This window comes from Protopterus annectens, chromosome 14.part0, assembly GCF_019279795.1.
Source record: "Protopterus annectens isolate FY-2018-M chromosome 14.part0, PAN1.0, whole genome shotgun sequence".
NCBI lineage: Eukaryota > Metazoa > Chordata > Ceratodontiformes > Protopteridae > Protopterus > Protopterus annectens.
In genome coordinates this window covers 157029055-157051361 of record NC_056748.1, presented here as the reverse complement: position 1 = coordinate 157051361, position 22307 = coordinate 157029055, and the positions used below count along the sequence as shown (strand labels likewise).

The following is a 22307-nucleotide window of genomic DNA, read 5'->3' as shown; positions in this document are numbered from 1 at the left end:
GGTAGCCATAGCAACATTAAGCAGCTCAGGAAGAGGTGCCTGTGACAATACGAGTACTGACCAACTTTTTAAATAGTTTAGCATTAATGCGTGATAACTGTAATGGATAAAGCAGTAGGGTTGTACGACCATTAAGAAATTATGAATAAAGTCTTGGATTAAAACACAGAGGACTGTGATTAGATTTACCATAATTACCAGTTTCCTACGTACTTGAGATGTAGATGTCAAGAAATTCACCTCAAGAGTGAAGCTTGAGAGGAGTATCTTGACAAACATACTCAGAACATATACGAAGCAAGGCTATGACTGGGGAACCCACCTTGTCTTAATTATTTGTAATGCATGGAGCTTCACCTGCACCAGTGTCCTGCAGTAATTACAGAAAAAGAATTTAGGAGTATTAAGTGATAGCTGTAACAATTTTACCACTGACACCCAGAAAACAGCCATCACAGGAGAGTAGTGTGAAGCTCAAAGAGCTTTAAAACACATCTGAGTACTTCATTCAGTAGGTAAAAGAAGTATTTAGACATATCTTAAAGCCATTTGCACTTAATTACCATTTTATTTATTCTCATTCTAACCGCTGTTAATGCTGTATCATAAAATTAGAACTTAAGTGTTCAGACATGTGTAACAAAAGCCTGTTAAGCATCTTTCTGATGTTACTGATATTGGAAATTGCTTAACAAGCCTGTCTTTTTCCCAGATTTTGTAGTATAATCACAGTGCATTGTCATATGTATTGAGGACTGACACGTATTTATAGTTATAGTAAGATTAAATGCAACATAATTTATTTAGCACAAGTTTGTTAAGAGCTTTTTCACTAATCGAATCATGGATGGTAACAGCCATTACTCTGTTATTTCGGGGTTGTCCTTCCTGATTCTGTCATAGGTACAGTGTGAGGCAACCATGGGCCCATGAGTGGGGGGGGGGGGGTGATGGTGGTGGTGGTTGTATTTATCTACTTGAAAATATGCCCCGGTAAGAGGTGATACTATGACACTAGTGATTGGAGGCCCAAATATTTTGGATGGTGATACACAAGTCTTTCTCTAAAAGTTCTGTGGTTATTGTTGAGGACTCTTACACAACTGCATTGGCTGACTTTTGCACATCAACCTGAGAAAACAGGGCTACAACTCAGACAAATGATCTAGGCCTTCTTGTAACACAATCCTCTAAATGTCATATGGTTAGACTGTATGGAATACAGAGGTTTTTATTTATTGTAAACAAAAGAAATGGTCTGGCAGAAACCACAGTAAATTTGACAGTGAAATCTTGTTCAAAGTTTAACGGAATGTTTAAATGAAAAAAGTTTGACATTTTAGTTAGTATTTCAGTCCTAGTACAAGGTCTTGCAAACAACTGTAGAACAAGTTCATTGGAAACGGCCTAATACGTTTTTTGACTGCCTTATCCAGCAGGTCTTTGGAATTTTTCCTGAAATTCTCTAACAGACAACTTTAATTACATATGCACCTAAATTATTTATTATGGTAACATTATCCTCATGGAAACTAACTGTTTTGTTACAGAGGATTATTACAGATATTAGACCATGAATAAATTATAGGGGTTCATGTGCAGAGGAATGAGATTCTTATCTTCATGGAAATTTTCACACTTCTAAAATGGCTAATAAATATATGTGTAGCAAATTGCTTTTGTAAGGGCTTAATAATGATGTATGTTTATGATAATACTGGAGATAGTTAGGTCGTGGGAGCATTCATAACATGCTAGTAACTGGCAGTTTGCCCAGTGATGTAAGGTTTGCAGCTGATTAGTTTGGGAGAGTCACTTTATGGTGTCATTTGCAATGGATTTCTCTTTGTAAGTCATAATGCTTAAATCTGAGCTGTTTTATATGGCCAAAATCAATAAATAAGTAAACAAAGACAAGGACGTGTATCAGCTGTGTTTTATTTGTGTTTCCTAACTGGTTATAGTATTACATGAAGTTTCAGGAACAGCTCAGACTGCACTTCTCTGATTGAGACCTAAATGTCAGAAGGATTTATGTAGTATCCATACACCTGGTGACTGAGATACCCAGATATGTAGGCATTCATGATGCCTCATTGAACAAAAAGCATCTGAATTCCAAATATACGATGCCCCCTTACTCATGTGTTAACCCTAACGTTATCCATAACCCTAAATATTACATTATTGAAAAAAACTTTCCCTAATGGTGTCACTACCACGGTGATATATGATCTTGATTTTCAAGTTGCAGTTTACCGATGTAGGGCTTTTTTAACAGCAAAGAAGTTGTCAGTGTTTTGTGCTTTGTTTCTATGAGCCATCCAGTGTTTTGTGATGGTCTCTTTTTTTTATTCTATCATGTGTGATCTCTAGTTTGACTTTTCTTCTACCTTTAATGATGTAATCATATCTATGTACGTATGTGTGTGTGTGTGTGTGTGTGTGTGTGTGTGTGTGTATATATATATATATATATATATATATATATATATATATATATATATATATGGGTTACCTTCATTTCGTCAAAAGCTCGTTTGACTGACACTTCATTTGACTGAGAATTAGTACTGGTACTGGCAGTGTCTAGAGCATTGTAACTGCGGTGGTGGTGCTGCGGTAGCGTTGTCGCCTCACAGTAAGACGTTGTCCTGTTCGATTCTCAGCTAGAATGTCTTCTGTGTGGAAACATGCATGAATGGGTGTACCTTCGTTGAAGGTTGTGCGTCAGGGCCGGCAACTTGGCACGTAAAAATCTACTGCCAATCATTAGCGGACCGGAGTTACGCTGTTGCGACCCCTAACCGGGAAAAGCCGAAAAACACAACAAAAGTGTCTAGAGCACTGTAAGGCAAGTGAAAGGAATATGTCCTTTTCCCCACTGAAGTGCGACCCTGGAATTAGTATATATAGTTGGGGGTGTGTGGGGGACACAGCCCCCCCACTTACTTTCATGTTATATTCTCTGCTTTTGATTTTATATTGCTTAGTAAAACCTAAGTAAGTGGGGGGCTGTGCCCCCCACCCCCTAACTATATATATATATATATATATATATATATATATATATATATATATATATATATATATATATACTAACTCCAGGGTCACACTACGATGGGGAAAAGGACATATTCCTTTTACTTGCCTTACAGTGCTCTAGACACTGCCAGTACTAATTGTCAGTCAAATGAACTGTCAGTCAAATAAAGTTTCAGTCATTTGGTCCGAATAAAATGTTTGTCAGTCAAATGAGCTTTCGATGAAATGAAGGTAACCCATATATATATATATATATCTACACATGCGTGTGTTTTACCATCAGGGCTTTCCCTTTTTTGTCTGCTTTACTACCCACCCCCATCATAGAGTCTTTTCAGAGAACCAGTGTGGTAAATGTTCATTTGATGACATTAAAGTACCATGGAGGCAGCTGATGGCAGTAAGAGATACAGGTATGTATTTACTTTGGCTGCCCATTCTTTTGTAGCATGATACTAAGTGATCTGCGATTTGTTATCCCTTTTTCAGCTGTTTTCCTTGTCCACTTTTGGTGTTTTATGTGGGCACTTACACACTCAGTCTCTACAGTTAGCCACAATCCTTATTTTGTGGTTTCATGGCTCTGTGAAAATGTTAAAACAAACTGGTTTGCCAGTGTATCTTGTTGGCTTAGTTTCATTGGTGCATAAATGGTGTATTCCTGTTAAAATTCAGACAACATTTGAGAATCACGACAATATGCTGAATAGATGGCTACCTGCTTACAAAACAAAGTTCCTGTGTGTATCATTTAGAGATAAAGCATGCTATGCTTAAATTACGGTGTGCAGTTATGATAGCAGAAAATGGCTAGTTGTCTGTCTAGTCTGCTCTACCTGTGTAGCTCGTACCTTTCAGATGCCTCCTCTGTTAGTCCACCAATCTTACCAGGCATGATAGTGTTGTAGCTCAGCTCCAGGTCCACATGTCTGCAATATGCCTTTATACATCTACTCCCAGTCTGGGTTAAGTGCTGGCTATTGCCACACTAAATAAATAGGATTGTTATAACTTTCAGCTGCAGGCCCATGGAGCCCATAATCCCCTACTGTTGCCAACAATTCTGGAAGTTTCTTGAAGGACTGTATGGCCTTGTAGTCCACTATACTTTCAGATAACCTGTTATGTTTAAAGTCATGCAAATTGCATTTTCTATCAAAAAGGTAAAAACATAATTTACATAATTTATTAAACACAATTTTGTCTTAAATAGAGTCTTAACATTTTTGATAGGTGGCATTTGTTTATTTTTATGTAGTTTTTTGTTTTGTTTTTATTGCATTCCAGTCTCATTGTACCTACTTTTATGGAGAAGCTGATACATTTATCCACTGCTTTTTCAATTAAAAATCACTTTATAATGTACAGACTACATTTTGTACCCCTAATTTGGTAAGCATGCCCACTCGCACTGTCCTCTAAGTGATTTTTCACCTGTATCATGTCTTTCTTTCCATATCTATCCTCAGTGACATAAGATTTAGCTCCTGTAACTTCTCCATGCATTGTTTGTCCTCGAGTTCCTTAATCGCCTTAGTAGCCTTTCTTTGTACCTTAGCTACCTTGAAAGCCTCACCCTGTATAGGCACCAGAAATAAACTTAGTACAGCCGGGGATGTCTGGGGGGTGTAATGTAGCCCCTCTTATTACTGGTATCTGTTCCCTTAAGTATACAGCCCAGCTGGCCCTGGCTATAGCTTTCTCATTTTATAGCTGGTGGTCCATTTCTGCTACTACTAGAATACCAAGATATTTTCATTGGTCAGTGTTTTCCCGAGTTATTCCTTCCAATTGCTTACTTAAAAGAGGAAAGAAAATAAAGGAAATGTTTATTGGTCTATAAAATTACACTGATTTATTTAATCATTTGCTCTGTTGTGATAGTTTGTGTAGAATTTATTGTTGGGACTTACAGGTTTACAGGAAAATATTTGGCTATCGTATCTGGTGAGACATTTTACATTTTAAGCCTACACAAGTTTCGCAAATTTTGCCCAACTACATTGTCCCATTGGTGATTAATTACCCTTACCCTAACTTTATTAAGTACTTATCAACATGTTTGGGTCACCCTACAATTCAACTGGAGTATTATTTTGGGTAGGGCATTTAAGTACTGCCTCTGTCTGTTAGGAGTATAGGGGTCACTCCTGGGGTAAATTTCCTGTTTCTCATCCATTGGTCTTAAGTTACATTTGAATAGGGACAGGGGTGGGGTTTGTTTTTTGTGGATAGGAAGTACATTACTGGACAGTTTGTCTTAGGGATAGAAGAGGTGCACATAATGAGTAGCTAATTTTAAAGATATTTCAGTTTAACATTTGCATACACTAATCTGTCTGGCATAAATGCATGCAGGCCTCCCTGCACTTGAATACTTTTTTTTGCTGAACATCATTTCCACTACATCTCTCAACATCATTTCTCAATAATCAAGGACAAAGCAAGGATTAATGTTGGGGAAGGGAAAAGGCCCAAAATCAGGGACAGTTTTGAATATTACAGTAATTCAGTTAACAGGTACTAGAACAATTGGCTTTACATCAACACAACACACATATTCTGAACAGTAAGAAGTGTTAAACTCTGTCTGGCATTATTGCCTGACTGTAATCCTAAGTGATTTACCAGAAAATCAAATACTTTACAGGGCAGGGCCAAAATTTGAAACAAAATGAGAGACAGCTGAGAGTTACGAATTTCACTGGTAAGATTAGAGATACAGCTTGCGTATAGACGTGTACCCTTACTTATTCCAAAAGGGCAGCTGTAAAATGTTTGGCTTACTGACAGAGAGACAGACAGATGATTTAATATCAAAAGGTTGTAGGATAAACCCCTTTTTCCCCAAGAGTGAGAAAACCTCAGAATTAGAATAACTTAGTAGTTGGGCTATAGGATGTAACTTCCCATATTAGGAGGTGAAGAGGGGCTTGCTCTCTTTATAAAAAATGATTTTCTGCTTTTTTTCATGTGTGCGGATTCATGTGTACTCACCAAAGGTAGTTTCAGCAAGCATAGCAAAATTTTAAAATGTTCAGAAAAACTACTGTCAGCAAACATCTGAGGAAACCTTTTTTGGGAAGGAGCCAGGTCTTTGCAGTCCCACATGTTGGGGGATACCCCCCACCCCCCAAGCTTATATATATCAACTCCAAAGTTGCACAACATTAGAAAACAAGGCAAACTCCACTGTTGATGATAGCTGTTTCGGCAAGTGTACTTTGATCCTTTCATGTTTGGCAAAAGTACCTTGGTAACATGGCATACTCACATATGTGCATTTGTTAGTGTTTGTTGATTAAGCCTTTTTGTATGCTTTGTCCTGAAATGACACTCTGACCATCAGCCAATTTACTCCACCCCCACCATCATTTTCGCTCAAAGATTCACCTTTCTTTTACACCAGTGGATGCCGCTGTAGGGAAGATCTAAAGATGGAACTTGTGTGCTCTCGTTCAACTAGACACCTCTGTTGTGATATTGTCTTTGGTTCTCACTGGGGTTTTTACTGTTGTGTTAACTTCCCATCTGTGGCAGATGGACTGTCTCATTTACAACACTGGTGACTAATGCATGCACAGTTCTGCACACGTGCAGATCCCAGCTACAATATGATTGCCTTGCCCAGTGCGCAGGCATGTGTCCGTATTCCTGCATGCTGTTTCCACTGACTACAAACATCCATTGGCAGTCATCAGTACAGCAAAGCATACCTTGTTTGCTTCAATCAGATAGTCTATTAGTTAAAGTACCATGTCTGTTTCTATATTGCTAGCTGGTATGGTGAATATCTTCTACATTAAAAAAAAAAAAATAGTCCACTCCTCACTGTAAACAGAACTTTGCTTTTAGAAGGCTGTTTTGATAACTGCAGTGCATAAATATGCCTGGAGAGGAACATTTGAAACTAATGCCTGTAGCCCTGCTGTATGTTCGCAAGCAAGTTTTATTAATCTGTCTGTCTAGCTGTCTGTCATGTGTTGAGTACCACAGTTCTACTGAGCTTAAACCATTCACAGTGGAGGCTCAGGTTGGAAATCTTCAAACAGTGAACATAATTAGCACAGCATTAAGAGCAGCAATGTAATAACAAGTTAATACAAAGTATTAATAAGAGAAGCAACACTTCATTAGCAACCAGATGAGTTTGCAGTGCTGAGCAGTAAGTTTTATGAATGGGTTAAGCTGCTGTTATACATAGTTTATGAAGTAACTTTATATAATTTAAAGTCTTTAGCCGTCTGGCATCTAAGTATCTTGGAGCCTAAAACTGTACGCCACATTTGTCCATTTGTCGTGTAGTGATGTATTAAATGCACTTTGTTGAAGCCAGATAGTAAAGGCAGGCAGGGACTGAGCTCCAGTCATTACAATCAGTGATGCTGATTGATACTGATGGTGGTGATGATGATGATTGATGGTGTGATGATGATGTGGATGATGATGATGATGATTATGATTGATGGTGGTGGTGATTGTGATGATGATTGATGGTGTGGTGATGATGTGGATGATGACTGATACTGATGGTGGTGATGATGATGATTGATGGTGCGGTGATGCGGATGATGATGATTATGATTGATGGAGGTGGTGATGGTGATTGTGATGATGATTGATGGTTTGGTGATGATGTGGATGATGACTGATACTGATGGTGGTGATGATGATGATTGATGGTGCGGTGATGTGGAAGATGATGATTATGATTGATGGTGGCGGTGATGGTGATTGTGATGATGATTGATAGGGTGGTGGTGATGTGGATGATAATTGATACTGTTGGTGATGATGGTGATGATTGATGGTGCGGTGATGTGGATGATGATGATTATGATTGATGGTGGTGGTGATGGTGATTGTGATGATTGATGGTATGATGATGATGTGGATGATAATGATGATGATTATGATTGATGGTGGTGGTGGTGATTGTGATGATGATTGATGGTGTGGTGGTGATATGGATGATGATTGATACTGATGGTGATGGTGATGATTGATGGTGTGGTGATGTGAATGATGATGATTATGATGGTGGTGGTGATGGTGATTGTGATGATGATTGATGGTGTGGTGGTGAAGTGGATGATGATTGATACTGTTGGTGATGATGGTGATGATTGATGGTGTGGTTATGTGGATGATGATGATTCTGATTGATGGTGGTGGTGATGGTGATTGTGATGATTGATGGTGCGGTGATAATGTGGATGATGATGATTGATGCTGATGGTGGTGATGATGACGATTGATGGTGTGGGGATGTGGATGATGATGATGATTATGATTGATACTGTTGGTGATGATGGTGATGATTGATGGTGTGGTGATGTGGATGATGATGATGATGTTGATCAATACTGATGGTGATGATTATGATTGATGGTGGTGATGCTGGTGATTGTGTGGTGATGATGATGTGGATGATTGATATTGATGCTGATGATGATGATGATTGATATAAAAACTGGGTAATGATGACAGAAGTTAAATTGTGTTTTCACGTTCCATTACAATTGCAGTACAGGTACGTGACATGGCTGAACCTTACTAAAAAGAGGCATCATTGTTTGCCTAGCTCAGTTTGGATAAATATCTGGTTCAAAGAAGTTAAGAAAAATGTAAACATTGTAGCAGAGCTGCTGATTTAGAATTAATCTGTGCCAGAAAAAATACATGAAAAAGATGGAACATATTGAAGCTTCATTATAACATCTTGCTTCTTTGCTCCTGAGTGGACAGCCTAAAGCTCTGTAAAATCTGGTCCAGTCTTACGGATGTGTCATTGTTAATGTCTAAAGAAAAGATAAGTCTAAAATGGAACTCCATAAAACACCAGTACACAAATGATGAATATTTCCTCAATTAAAAGTGTATACCTATGTTTTAAACTGTTGAAATAATCAGTTGTAACCAAAACAAATGTACACCATGCTCTACTGCCATCGTTAACTGCATTTCAATATTCTCAACTTTTTCTATATACTGGAGTGAATCTGTAATCTGAATTAATTTAAAATACTAGATGCAGGGCTACCTTTACTCTTGGAACATCGCTGGACAACTCACACAATAATGAGGTACAACAGAAGCAGTGTCATTTTGGAATGGACCATGCTATGAGTTTTATCAGTGGGCCTTTAGCAACATGTATTTATTTATTTATTTTGCAGCATTTATTTACTGGGAAGGTCCAATGGGGCCCTGATAGGCCCCTTTACAATGAGGGTCTGCAGAGAAAGTCTCAACAGTTAAATCTTACAAGATCACCTGTAATTCAATACAGAAGAAGGAGTCTGAACAAATGTTTACTTTTACTAAGTGGCAATAGTAATGTTGAGAACTTCCATTAGCTTCATAGGTGTATAGGTTCATACTAGGCTAATTGCCACAAGGGTCTTTACATGACTGCTCATGCAACCTAATCTAGTTTTGTTCCAGAGGTCCTTGGATGTCTATCTGGTGGGGAATGTTAGTGAGGAGGTAGGTAAGGGTTGTGTCTGTGTGGGTATGTTAGTTGGGGATTAATTTACTTACTGTTTACCTCTGTCCATCAGAGACATGGGGCCCAGGCCAGGGGTAAATTTGCAATTTCCCATCCATTGATCAAGGTTTCTTTTGAACAGAATCAGGGATGAACTGTGCTTCAAGTAGGTGGGGGGCTTATTCCATAGTGCGATACATATTGGTTCCTCCAGCAGGTTCTATTTATGTTGCACACAAAGTTCAGGGCCCTGGATCTAGTGTTTCTAGTGTTTGTCTTACAGATGTGCACGAGATCCATCAGAGCTGGATCAGAAAACACTTTATATGCTAGGCATAGATCACCTCTTAATAACCTGTTGGAGGTTGAGTACAGAGATAGGATGTTAAGGCAATCTGTGTAGGACAGGTTGTCCATACCTGGATTCTCCTTGTGAGGAACCTTTGAGGGTGTCCTAACTGTTGCAAGTGCCTGACTAGGTATATGTGAAAGTGGACATTGTACTCAATAATAGATCTGCTAAGGGCTGAGTAGAGGGTTACTATTACTTCCTTGGACCTGGATGCCTTACCCATGCTTATGAATTGGGCAACACAGAACAATTCTCTTATTATCTTTGCTAGGTTAATAGACAGGTGTGCTAGAATATGTGCAGGGCATTGCTACTAGATAGCAGATTGTTTGGTAATAAGTTTTAGGTGTAGCCAAGCTATTCTGAATCCCCCAACATGGAGGGATGCAGGGAGGTTTTACCTCCAGCAAAAAAAATGAACTCTAAGGTTCCACAAAAGTTGTTGTTGGAGGTATTTTTGAGGAGTAACAGAATCAGGTCGCTAATAGAGTCCAACAGAAATATTTAAAGCTGGAGGGCCTCTAGTAAGATTAATGAAGTCCATAGGCACCCAGTGGGATTGCCTAACGTGTCAGTTAGCATAGAGGATTAAGGGTCTGAACTGTTAATGAGCTGATTCCTGTAGTCAGGGGCACATGGTTTGATTCCTTCCACCTCCATTTATCTACTGTTTGACTCTGAACAAGTCACTTATTCAGACAGTCCTCCAGAGTCACTCCTGAAAAGAGACATTTGTGTCCAGTGGGCTTAATCAGCTAACAAATGCACACAATAAAATAGGAAATTAGTACATCTGAATCGGGTAGTCTAGCAGGATAATAAGGCTCAGGGTTCTGCAGTACATTTAACACTGAAGGGACCCACATTAGGTTCATAGGGTCAGGGGTCCTCACTAGTGTTAGAATAGGGAAAACCGAATAGCTAGGTCCCTTGGGTAGACAGAACAGTAGTGATATTATGATACTTAGCTTCTTTATTGTCACCCCACTTAACTGATTTTGACTTGCACAAAAATCTTGTAATTTTACATGTTATTAAAATCAAGCTAGAAAGGTGCTTGATGTGACATCTGGACAGGAAGGAGGACAAGGAGACCTGGTGATAGAATGAAGAAGTACAGGAGAGTATACAGAGAAAGAGGCTGGTGAAGAAGAAGTGAGATTGTCAGAGAGATGAATAAAGTAGACAGGAGTACAAGGAGATGCGGCACATGGTGAAGAGAGAGGTGGTGAAGGCTAAGGATAAGGCATATGGCAAGTTGTATGAAAGGTTGGTTATTAAGGAGGGAGAGAAGGACCTGTACCGATTGGCTAGACAGAGGGACAGAGCGAGAAAGATGTGCATCAGGTTAGGGTGATAAAGGATAATGAGGGAAACATACTCACAAGCGAGGAGTGTGTGTTGAGCAGATGGAAAGAGTACTTTGAGGGGTGATGAATGAACAGAATAAGAGAGAGAGAGAGAGATGGTCGGATGATGTGGGGATAGTGAATCAGGAAATGCAACAGATTAGCAAGGAGGTAGTAAGGACAGCTTTGGAGAGGATGAAGAATGGAAAGACTGTTGGTCCAGATGACATACCTGTGGAAGCATGGAATTGTTTAGGAGAGATGGCATTGTGTGGTGCAGTGGTGGCAGGGTGGAAGTAACTGCAGGGATCACAATTGTATAAAACTGGCTGTGCCTGGCAAAGATGTATACTATAAGTAGAAAGAATGGGAACATGCCAGTCTATCAGCAGTCATTTTTATGAAAGGAGAAGTGCTGAAACTGTAGTTTTCCGTTCTCCACTGTTGTGTGACCTAAGAGTAGGTATGCTGAAGTATGGTGGCCCAAGGCTTTGCCCCTGCAAAAAAAAAAAAAAAAAAAAAAAATATATATATATACATATATATATATATATATATATATTACCTCCAAAGTTCAGCAAGAGTTGTTTTGTCAGGAGTTTTTGTGACCTCGCTTTCAGGTAAAGTGAATATGATTGAATATGATGTGAATATTCACCACTACTGAATAAACCGGTATTTTTAGACCTCTTGGATTGTCGTTTATGTGTTTTATCAATTGACAAGGTTACTTTTGGATTTATTGGTACAGATTTGGAAATTGTGACTTTTATGCCCTGGCAGCCCCATTGCACTTTGTTTGTGGATTTACAATTGTTATTAATTTTAGCGTTTGTGCATTGGGGCTCTTATCTTCTGGGTTACCAGCGACTGCTTTTATATTTGTAATTATTATCGTGATGTGAATATCAGTGACTCTGAAAGAACTATGTACATGTTTAAACTTCCTTTAAATTCCTGGGCCTTTTCTCTGGTTTGATTCACATACAGTGAAATCATACACTTTGAAGCAAACTTCATTATCATTTACTGTTCCATCTTTCTTTCTTTTTCTTTCATGTTTTACAGCATAAAAGGGTATATTCCTCTTGTTTTTGCATATCAGAGTGTTGAACAGTGCATGCCATACTTTCTATATGACATTTAATGGTGCATTAAAACTAATTTTAAGCCCACTGTTAAGCTCATGTGGACTAATTGTGTCCAGTAAGACTGTCAGCAATATTTTCGGATGTTACTTGTTATTAATCAGTGGCAGTGGCTGTCAGTGTTTTCACTGCAAGACAGTATACTTTTTAAATGTTACAAATGGAGTTGAATTGTCAATTAACCCCTATATTTTATGTATTTACTTTGTTAAAAGTCAAAATAGTTCACTAACAATACAAAAAGCTCCATTTATGGTGTAGAAAGACATCTGGACATAACTGAACATCAGCTAAGCTTTTTAAACAAGTATCCCATTTAATCTGTTTCTTTTTTTCAGTTTTTGCCAAGATGTGTCATGCAGTCTCATCTAAAATAAGTCTAATCCTCCTGCTTCAAGGTATGTTTCCATCTTTGCACATATCTTTTTATATGAAAGAGGCTACTAATAAAATGTTTCTAAAAGTTAATATTACAGTCCTGATGTTGCTGTTATGGACATGATATCTGGATATATGTCTTTAAATGTGGGCATACATTTTACAACATTGCTTGATCACAATTCCAAAAAGCCTGAACTGTATTAGAAGCATTATTCCTTTTTTGTCATTTGGGACATAATCAGAAAGCGGTGTTTTTTATTAATGGTATCCCTAAGCTACAAATTCAGGTTATTGCAGAAAGGGGTGGGTATAATCATTAAGGTGCTTACCTCACAGATACAGGGTATAGAGTTTGATTCGTGTATGTCAAATGGAAATTGGTTAGGCTTAAAATGGTGTACAAGGGAAGCTAGCCTAGTATTTACCTACGAAAGGCATGCTGTTTAGTTTTATTAAAAAGTTGATTAAAATTATAAGAGACTATTGTTTGTTTAGTTTTAGAAAAATGAGAAAAAACTTTAAAAATGTATGTTATTCAGATTCAGAGGATATGCAGTTGATTTGAATTTGCTTTAAAATGGAAACTTGAAACTTAACAAAAAGTGTGTGAGCCTCAGCTGAAAGCAATGCTATGCTTACAACTCTTACAACCACAGTGAGGCTTTGTTGTAAACTCTTACTGTAGATGTTTTGGTGGTTATTGTAAGATGGCAGTGCAATCCATTGACAACATTCTAATCTAGCAAGAAAGTCTGACATCTTTTATTACACATTATTTTTTTCTTTTGTACAATGTTTCTTTCCTTGACTTTTATTTTTCATTTTCCGGTACCAAACCATTCAGTCTCTTCAGAGTTAAATGCATGCATTTGGGAACAGTTTTTGTGAGACATGAAATGTACCGTAATATTTAACTCATACAAAATGCTCACCTCTGCGTACATTGTCATTTTTACTGTCAGTCTTAAATGTACTATATTGCTAACAAAATCCCAGATAGAAAGGGCTGCCCAGTGGCTACAACATATATGTGTAGATATGAGCTTGTGTGTGTGTGTGTGTGTGTGTGTGTGTGTGTGTGTGTGTGTGTGTGTGTGTGTTAAACAGACAAAAACACTCTGTTTTTTGTTCTAGATGTCTGTTTTTCAAATGTTTGTAGACATTTTGTATTGTTAGTTACTGTATTATCCATAGTGTCCCAGTGAATGATCTTGTTGTCTGTTGAAATATTATCGAATAATTCTCATTTTGTCTTTTCCTGTGAGGATTAACAAACAAGTAAACTCAAAAGTGCATAACATTTTCAGGAGGTGGTCTATAAATTCAATATTCATGCACATATCTCTCAACCACTGAGCATTAAAAAGTCATAGCACACTGACATCGTCATAGCAGAGTGTTAGAAAAAAGTAGCAGTCTTGTATTTTTTAGAACAGAAGTTCTTTGGTTCATAGACCCCATACAATTAATCTTAATGCAGGCTTAATTTGGTAGCCGGAAAATTTCATTTTATATTTACAATCCCAGATTCTCAACCCCTATACCTCTCAACTGTCCAGAATTTTGCAGGCTTTCCAGATTTTTGTATCCTATTTTGTTTTTTTCCTAATAGAATTTGTTGTTTGCTGGAAAATCATTGAAAATTGAAGTCACTAAGTAATGAAAGACATCTGAATTTCAGATTTCATATCTTTCAGAAAATGCATGCTAATGCCAAACTTGCTGTAGCAACTTTCTATGTTTATAAGACCAATGTTTAAAATGTATCCCTGATTTTGGGCCTTTGTCCTTCATTATTTTTGTCCGGAATTCATGTGCTAAGAGGTTGAGAGGACTGGACTGTAAACTTGCTTTGCATTTAAAAATGTGCACATTTTTCCAGATACTGTACCCATGTTTTTACTAAATTGCATTACACGCATAACAAATGTTTTTAAATGAGTACCCTTATCACTGAGCAAATCATGTATAGAGCTGTATAGCACACTTTAGTTTAGGCAGTTATAGATACATTGTGGCCTTAGAAAGCCACAATGTATCTGACGTTTATTCAGAAAGAAAGCAGTCAGTTGAGTACAAAGTGTATGCCTGGCTACACACTTTAAAGAATGTACCCTTAAACCTGAATAACTTCATGAAAAAATCAGTAAACTTAGGAGAAGGAAATGTAAATCTGAAAGCAAAATCATAGCAGCTACGCAGTATGTGCATGAAATAAAACCATACGTACCTGTGACAGTGAGGTGATTGTTTCCCATTTTGTGCTAGAACCTTATGGAACAGGCCATAATTATACTGGATGCAGATCTACAGGTATGTGCACCTTGTCAAAGTAAGATTTTTAACATGTAAGGGCTTAGAATGACTAGGAGCAGTAGCAGAGCTGTAGCAAGAGTGGGGAGATGGGCAGCTATCTGGGTGCAGGGCATAAGGAGGTGTGATTAGCAGTACCGGCATTCAGTTTCTGAATGAGGATACTGCATTTGTGGTCAGAGCTGAAGCTCAAATGGGATAGTGCAGTACCAACATTCAGAAATAAATGCCGATTGTGCAGCTGTAGTAATCACTGAAGTGCTCAGTACTCAGTTTGTGGTATTTCACTGTAGCAGGCTGCTTGCTATATTTAAAGCAAATGGTTTGTTACAGCTTAAAGAAGAACTTTTTGTTTTTATTATTTATTTATTTTTTGTTTAGTTTAGAGTTACCAGACCAGGAAACTGCCTGCTCTGGGCACTGGACTGTGTAGCTATAGCTCTGAGCAGCACGGTCTTGCAGAAGACCCGTCCATGAAAATGAAAATATCAAACTGGTCATGTCCTTTATTTTCAGTAACCTACTCCTCTCTCTCTGTAACTTAGTTTAAAGCTATTTTTACAATCTAGAGTGCCTCCATTTTGTTTATTGTTTGCCTTGTAAATATGTATCATCTTTTTTTCTAGAGAAGTGTTTGAAGATAAATATTGTGTGAACATCTGTTCATAAATAGTTTCTGAAAAAGGAATATGTCACATTAAAATAAGCCGTCAGTGGTATCACGTTTACGATGAAACCATAACTGTTTTTACAATTTGATCCTCTGTTGCTAAGCATTGTGGGGGATATTCATAATGCAGCAACTCATAAGCAAATAACAGTTATGAGCAAAAAGCATTGCTATTCTCAAATGGGAAAGAACTAAATGCAGCACATTTGAGATGAATTAAGGAAAGCAAAGACATTTTGAAAAATAAGCTTAGGGCAATAGAATATGTAAATATGAAGGACTAAGTGAAAACTGTAAGCTGTGTATTACTTTGTAATATTTTGTAAATATCCAGATATTAGCGGAGGGGCATGGTTCATACCTCTTAACCTCTTAGAGCAAAAAATCTGGACAAAGCCATAAGTAAAAGGGGGACAAGGTCCAAAAATAGGGACAATTTTTAAATACTGCTCTTACAAACTTAGAAAGTTGATAGAATAACAAATTTTGCATCAGCATACAATTTCTGAAGGGTATGAAGTCTGAAACTCAAATGTCTGCCATTATTTTTCTAACTTCATTCTTTAATGATTTGCCAGTAATTTGCCATAAAAACATAATTTTATGAAAAAAAAATCAAAAATGTGAGGCAAAAATCTGGACATTCTGAGAGAATCTGTACAGTTGAGAGGTATGGCCGTAGTTATGTGCAGTCATGTTTAAAATACATGAGGCAAACTGCAGACTGCACATCTTTTATTACTGATATTTTTTTAAACAAAAGTGGGGGGGTTAATGTATTTTATAAGGCGGCATCCTGATATGGCTATCCTGATTGTTTCACTGAAGAATAGAAAGGAGCAGATAGGAAAGATTGAAAACAGGGTAAACACAACAAAGAGGAGAGCTCAGAAGGAAAAACACCAAGAGGGTTGTGCTAGAAGAGGTGGGAGAGGAGTGGCATTATGTTTTTGTCGGGGGATATACCCTCTATTTTTAATTTTTTTTTATATGAGAGGGTAGTGTGGGAAATAGGTATTAGGGTGTAGGTGAAAAGATAATGGAAGAAGAGCTGAAGTGCCTGTAGGAATCTCAGCCCACAGAGCCTCAAATATTTCCACTGTTAGAAGGGGGGACAGTGGAGGACCTCAGTGTTGAAGGGTAAGGGCCTGTGGTAACATTTTGGTCGGCACTAGCTTCTGTGTGCTGCAGCAAATCCTTAGCTGAACCCCCCGCATTCATCTGTTTAAATCTGAAGGCTGCCCCTGCTTTATGTATACTTGGTGATCAGTCCCCCACACATGCACACTATTGCTTGACTTAAGCCATAGCGCTTACTTCTCATCAGTAACTTTAGAATTTTGTTCTTTTCGTAGCTGTTTATGTGAGCCCTTAACCTCTTCTTTTCTGTAACTTTGAGTATACAGATTAACCTGTAATCCCCCTCCAGTTTTACACTCAACCCTCAAGATTTTCGTATTGTTCCCCACTCTTCTACAACTGGATTACCCTTAGTACTTTCTTTTTCACTGCAACCCCCCCCCCTTTTTTTTTTACTTTTACTTCTTTGATAAATGCTACTTGCATGCACACCTAGGCAGCTAGTCTATGCTGAGTCTGCAATCACTATACTTCAAATATTTTTTGCACTCACAAAGTGTCTGTTATAATCTTGTTTTTTCTCTCAATAAATATGTTTTTGAAGCATTTCTTTATAGACCTCAATTGAAAAGGGATCTTGCTTGACCCAATTGGACCTTCCCTGTAACTCAGTGCAAATACATAAATTTGTAAAACTAAGATTGTCACACAGCACCTACCCTGTCAATGGTACAGATTTTATCTCCAAGATGAGCAGTGTGACACACTATCTGTCTTTAAAAAGGATGCATGGGTATTCATAGCTTCACCCCTGGTATGACTTTTCTGTCCCTCCTTGACAAAGGAGGTAAGACCTAAGGGTGGGTGCTACCAATGTGAAGATGTCCTTGCAGTTCATTTGCTTGTACCTCCTATGATCCTGTGAACTGCAAGCAGTGGATTACCCCAGAATTAAAACTTTACTCTGTGCAAAGTATAGGTTTCTGCTTGGAAATAGTGGAAACAACTCCCCACCCCAAACAATCTGAGCAAATTCACCAACCTACAAAACCTAGCTAAAAAGTCATAAAAAACCAAACAAATTCCTCAAAAAAAAATTACCTCTTAAAAAAACAAACAAAAACAGCTGTCACATAAAACAAACAAACATAACTTCAGTTTACCACATAGACTTCCTCTCAGAATTCAGCACCCTCCTCTATACCTTTTAATAAACAGCCCCCTAGCTGACCCCCCCCCCCATTCTTCTTCAGAGGAACAGCTTCAAAGGAAATAATGCCCTTGACAGAATCCCATACAATGCCCCCCTTCCCCTCAAGTGATGACAGAATTCTGTCATCCAAAGAACAAATATTCCCTTACTCAGACACCTTATCAGAATCCACCTCTCTCAAAATGTCATTCCATCTGAATGGAAGCAAACTACAGTCAGACCCATACCCAAACTCTCAAAACCCAAAACACAAATGAATCTCACCAAATTCCAACACCTCCAGCCTTAGGAAAAATACTAAAAAAATTGTCTTTGCACAGTTCACCAAATACATAAACAGTACAGCATCCTTACTCCCCACCAACATAATTTCTTGTCAAGATCAATACAGTTATTGCAATTTATACACTAACAGATAATAGCATGTAGAACATGAACATACGTTGTCTCATAGGGGAAATATTTATCAGCCACAGAAAAACCTTCAACCTAGTTGACTTTGAACTGCTTCTGAACTCCCTCCTTACAGCAGATGTCAGCTGTGACTCCCACTTTCAAAAGTTTCCATATTAACAAATAGTTTAAAGTTCAAATAGGAAAATCTGCATCTGTACCAGCTCTCCTTAAAAAGGTCTACCCCTGGGATCCATTTTCTTACCTCTCCCATTCTCTCTCCCTCTTTATAAACAGTCTTGCAGCAAGACTACCACAGACCCCTGCAGTCATTAATGCAGTTGACATGGCCATCTGGTCATCTACAGGTCAGGCACTTCTTACTCCACCAGTACAAACCAGTTACATATTACTCCAGGCCTCCCTCACATACAAAAGTGTACACAATGACACTTTACATTTTATTTACAAGGCATTCCCACAAAAGATCAACCTCTCATACTTTTAATTTCAGACATAATGTAATCTGTCCATACCTCTTAAAACAATTACACTCAACCCAGTCCAGCTTTTCCATTATGGCATCTCAAACTTGGGAATCACTTCCAGCAAAAATTAAAGACACTAAAACCTTTTCCAAATTCAGGCAAAAACTTAAAAAAATGCTTACTCAAAGATGTTACTTGCATATATTGGGATGTCTCAACTATATTAAAAATATGCCTCTTTCAGAACCTGTAATATTTATGCTTTCTCCCTTTAAGGCATTTTACCATCTTTGTGAACATGAGCCCCTTGTTTTTGTTTGTTTTTTAATTTTTGTTCTTAAAAAGGCCCAAAGTGATTTTTTACTCTCACTAATGAGTACTCATTTTTCAATAGTCAGATTGTTTTCTATGATGAGGTAGCTTCTTTATTGAGTCATGGGTGTTGCATGAATCCCCTTTGCTGATTATGGCCAAATGTGATAATGGTGCAAAGAGTAAAGCAGGCACATCAGAGTTATATTCAGTGCTGCTCACAATTTATTACAATCCAATAGAAGATGGTAGGAGACAGTACTGTCTCCCACCCTGGTTTTACGCTGTTGTCGCCTAAAAATCTTCTATTGGATTATAATTAACTGTAATAAAGTATGATCAGCACAATCTAATAGAATAGTTTAGGAAACAATATTGTAAAACCAGGGTGGGGGGCATTGATGAGAAGAGTCTTACTAGGGAGTTAAAACCCCCCCGGACATCTACACAATCCCCCATATGGAGACTATTTGCATGGAGATGTTTGCATCAACATTTTATTTATTTAATTTCTTTAATAATAGATATCTAATGCTCTCAGTTTTTGTTCTCTCCTCAGCTGATATGTTCAGATCCGAGGTGCTGGATCCAACTTGGCTGCTTGTAAAAGTTTGCAGCAATCTAAAATTGTCGAGCTTCTCCCTTACTCATAATGCATCCTGCCCATTACTTCAAATCTCGTTTGCCTCCGTTAGGAGAAAGACATGATTATTTCACTCTAGAGCTACTAAGACAGTAAGTGTGATTTTTGTGTTTTTTCTACCTTACATTTTCTTCAGCTATCTTTATTTTTCTACCATTGTACTAGTGTACTCTAGGTACTATCATTAGTATCTCGTCTCTGCACTTTTTTTTCTCTCTTACCTTCTACATATAATGTATCCTTACTACTTTTGTAGGTAGTTCCCTGTTTCCCCTTTTTCTTTCCTTACTTGTCAAAAAAAAAAAAAAAAAAAAGCATATATATATATATATATATATAGTTGCAACATTTTCTTCCTTTCATTTTATTGTTGCTGTTGTTGTTGTTAAGCCTTTCTGTAGAGTTATTTACAGTCCTTCCTGTATGATTGCTCTTGTGTGTCATGGCTGAAAAAGACAAAACACCAGCAGGGTTTAAGAAATGTGGGAAATGCGGCCAAAAGATACCTATTTCTGTTGCGCACACTCTTTGTGTCTACTGCCTTGACCCCCTTCACCTGCAAGAGAGCTGTGCGATCTGCCATGCCTTTAATCCCCATACATTGGTAGAGCGCAAAAGTGTATTAATCTTGAAGGGACTTTTGACATCCTTTTTCAGTGATGCCTTTTCTGGAGAAACTTCTAAAATGTTGCTTAAATCATCTCCGAGCTCTTTTTCAGTTTCATCAAAGACAAAGAAAGTTTCAAAAAAAAAAAAAAAAAAAAAAGAAACAACTCGTAGTCAATCTCGATTTCCTGCAAAACACTCTGGCACCTCGGCTTGTACTAAGCCTTCAAGGAGTACATTCACAATGCTACTAACTCACTTTATGCCCACTAACATCCAATAAAACATTCAATCCATTAATCAATTAAGCAATTAAGCATTAAAATACCTAAAAATATGCATTTGAGCAAATTCATTTAAAGACGTATTTTAAACTACGTAACACATTTCAAACAACAATCAATATTTAAACCTTGTGGAACCAAAGTCCCAAAACTTCAGAATAAAAACTCTCTCTCTTTGTATAATAAACTGTTTCACTTATTATTCACATACTCTATATTTATTTGTTCTAATATTGTAGCTGTTAAATCTTTAGGATCACTAGCATGATGCAATTTAAAATGCTGAGCCAAGGGACTTTCTTCTTTCTTTGCTTTAATGTCCCTAATATGTTCCAACAGTCTAGTTTTAAACGTTCTCTTTGTCTGACCTATATAAAATTTATTACATCCACATTTTATTGCATAAACTACACTCTCTGTAAGGCAGTTAAATGCTGCAACAGCCTTAAACATAATATTATTAATAACAGGAAAAGTACTCACAATATATTTGCAACCCAAACATCTGCCACATGGTACAGTACCTATAAATTGAATATGCTGTATTACACCAAATATACTGTATTATCTGTTGGTCTACTAAATTTAGTTTGAACTAACATATCTTTGAGACTAGTCCCTCCCTTATAAGAAAATGTTAACTTCTGTTCTGCCAAACCTTTCAACTTTCAAAAAAGCCTCCTTTGAATCTGACAGCTTATTTGGATCCGTCAATGAAGAAGAAAATTAAGTAATTGGATCCAACCTACTCAGATCAGACAAAAGAAAACAGTACCTCTTTGGATCGGACAGCTTCTTCGGATCTGAGGTCTCCAAAAACAGGATTCATCAGCTTCAAAGTCCTCTGTCCCTCCTACATTTTTGGACACACTACCTAGAAAAAGATACTCCCCATCTGTGGACCTTGTCCCATCAAGGGTACCTTCTCCTTTTCTTTACAGACTGGACGCTTCCCTCCAGGCAGTCCTCTTGCTCTTCTAGGAGCCTCACAGTAGAATATGTACAGAGGGAAGTGAGACAGATGCTTTTGGCGTAGAGCCTCACAGCTGTTACCTCTTCTGGTCAGGAAGCCCTTATATGTTTCATAGTTTCATAGTATAATACTAGGCTATCTGCCCTGGGGTATTTGTAAGCCTAGCCATAGTGATGTGGCTTTTGCCACCCCATGAAATGGTACAAAAATGTACAGAATAAATCTAGAATACTGTGCCTCTGTCTAGTAGTGACACAATGAAGGTCCCCTTATATAATAGAATTAGTTTACTGTGCCCCTGTCTAGCAGTGACACAGATGTGACCCCTGGGGTTAGACTCCACCTTTGACTCTTCCTCCTCTGATTCCCTCCATGGGTTTGGAGTGTTTGGATCTGAGTCATCCAGGCCCATCTTCTTCTGGTCCAAAGATCACTCTATCCTCAGATCAGATGTTTGCTCTGAGATCCTGCATGCTATCAGATGCAGAGAACTCACAGAGGTGTTTCTACCCCATCCAATCTGAGGTGTTTCAGTTGAGTCTGAGGACTATGGAGCCATCTCTGCAC

The 22307-nt window shown here is 37.9% G+C and overlaps 1 protein-coding gene across 2 annotated transcripts in view; it reads left to right on the top strand.

The window, feature by feature from the left end:
* Window positions 1-22307, top strand: part of VWA2 (von Willebrand factor A domain containing 2) — a 1170846-nt gene that overhangs the window by 430675 nt on the left and 717864 nt on the right. For both annotated transcript variants that reach the window (XM_044055935.1, XM_044055934.1), the window contains one exon: window positions 12723-12782. In XM_044055935.1, coding sequence (XP_043911870.1) covers window positions 12734-12782 — 49 coding nt within the window. In that variant the 5' untranslated portion in view covers window positions 12723-12733. The remainder of the gene's footprint in view (window positions 1-12722; window positions 12783-22307) is intronic.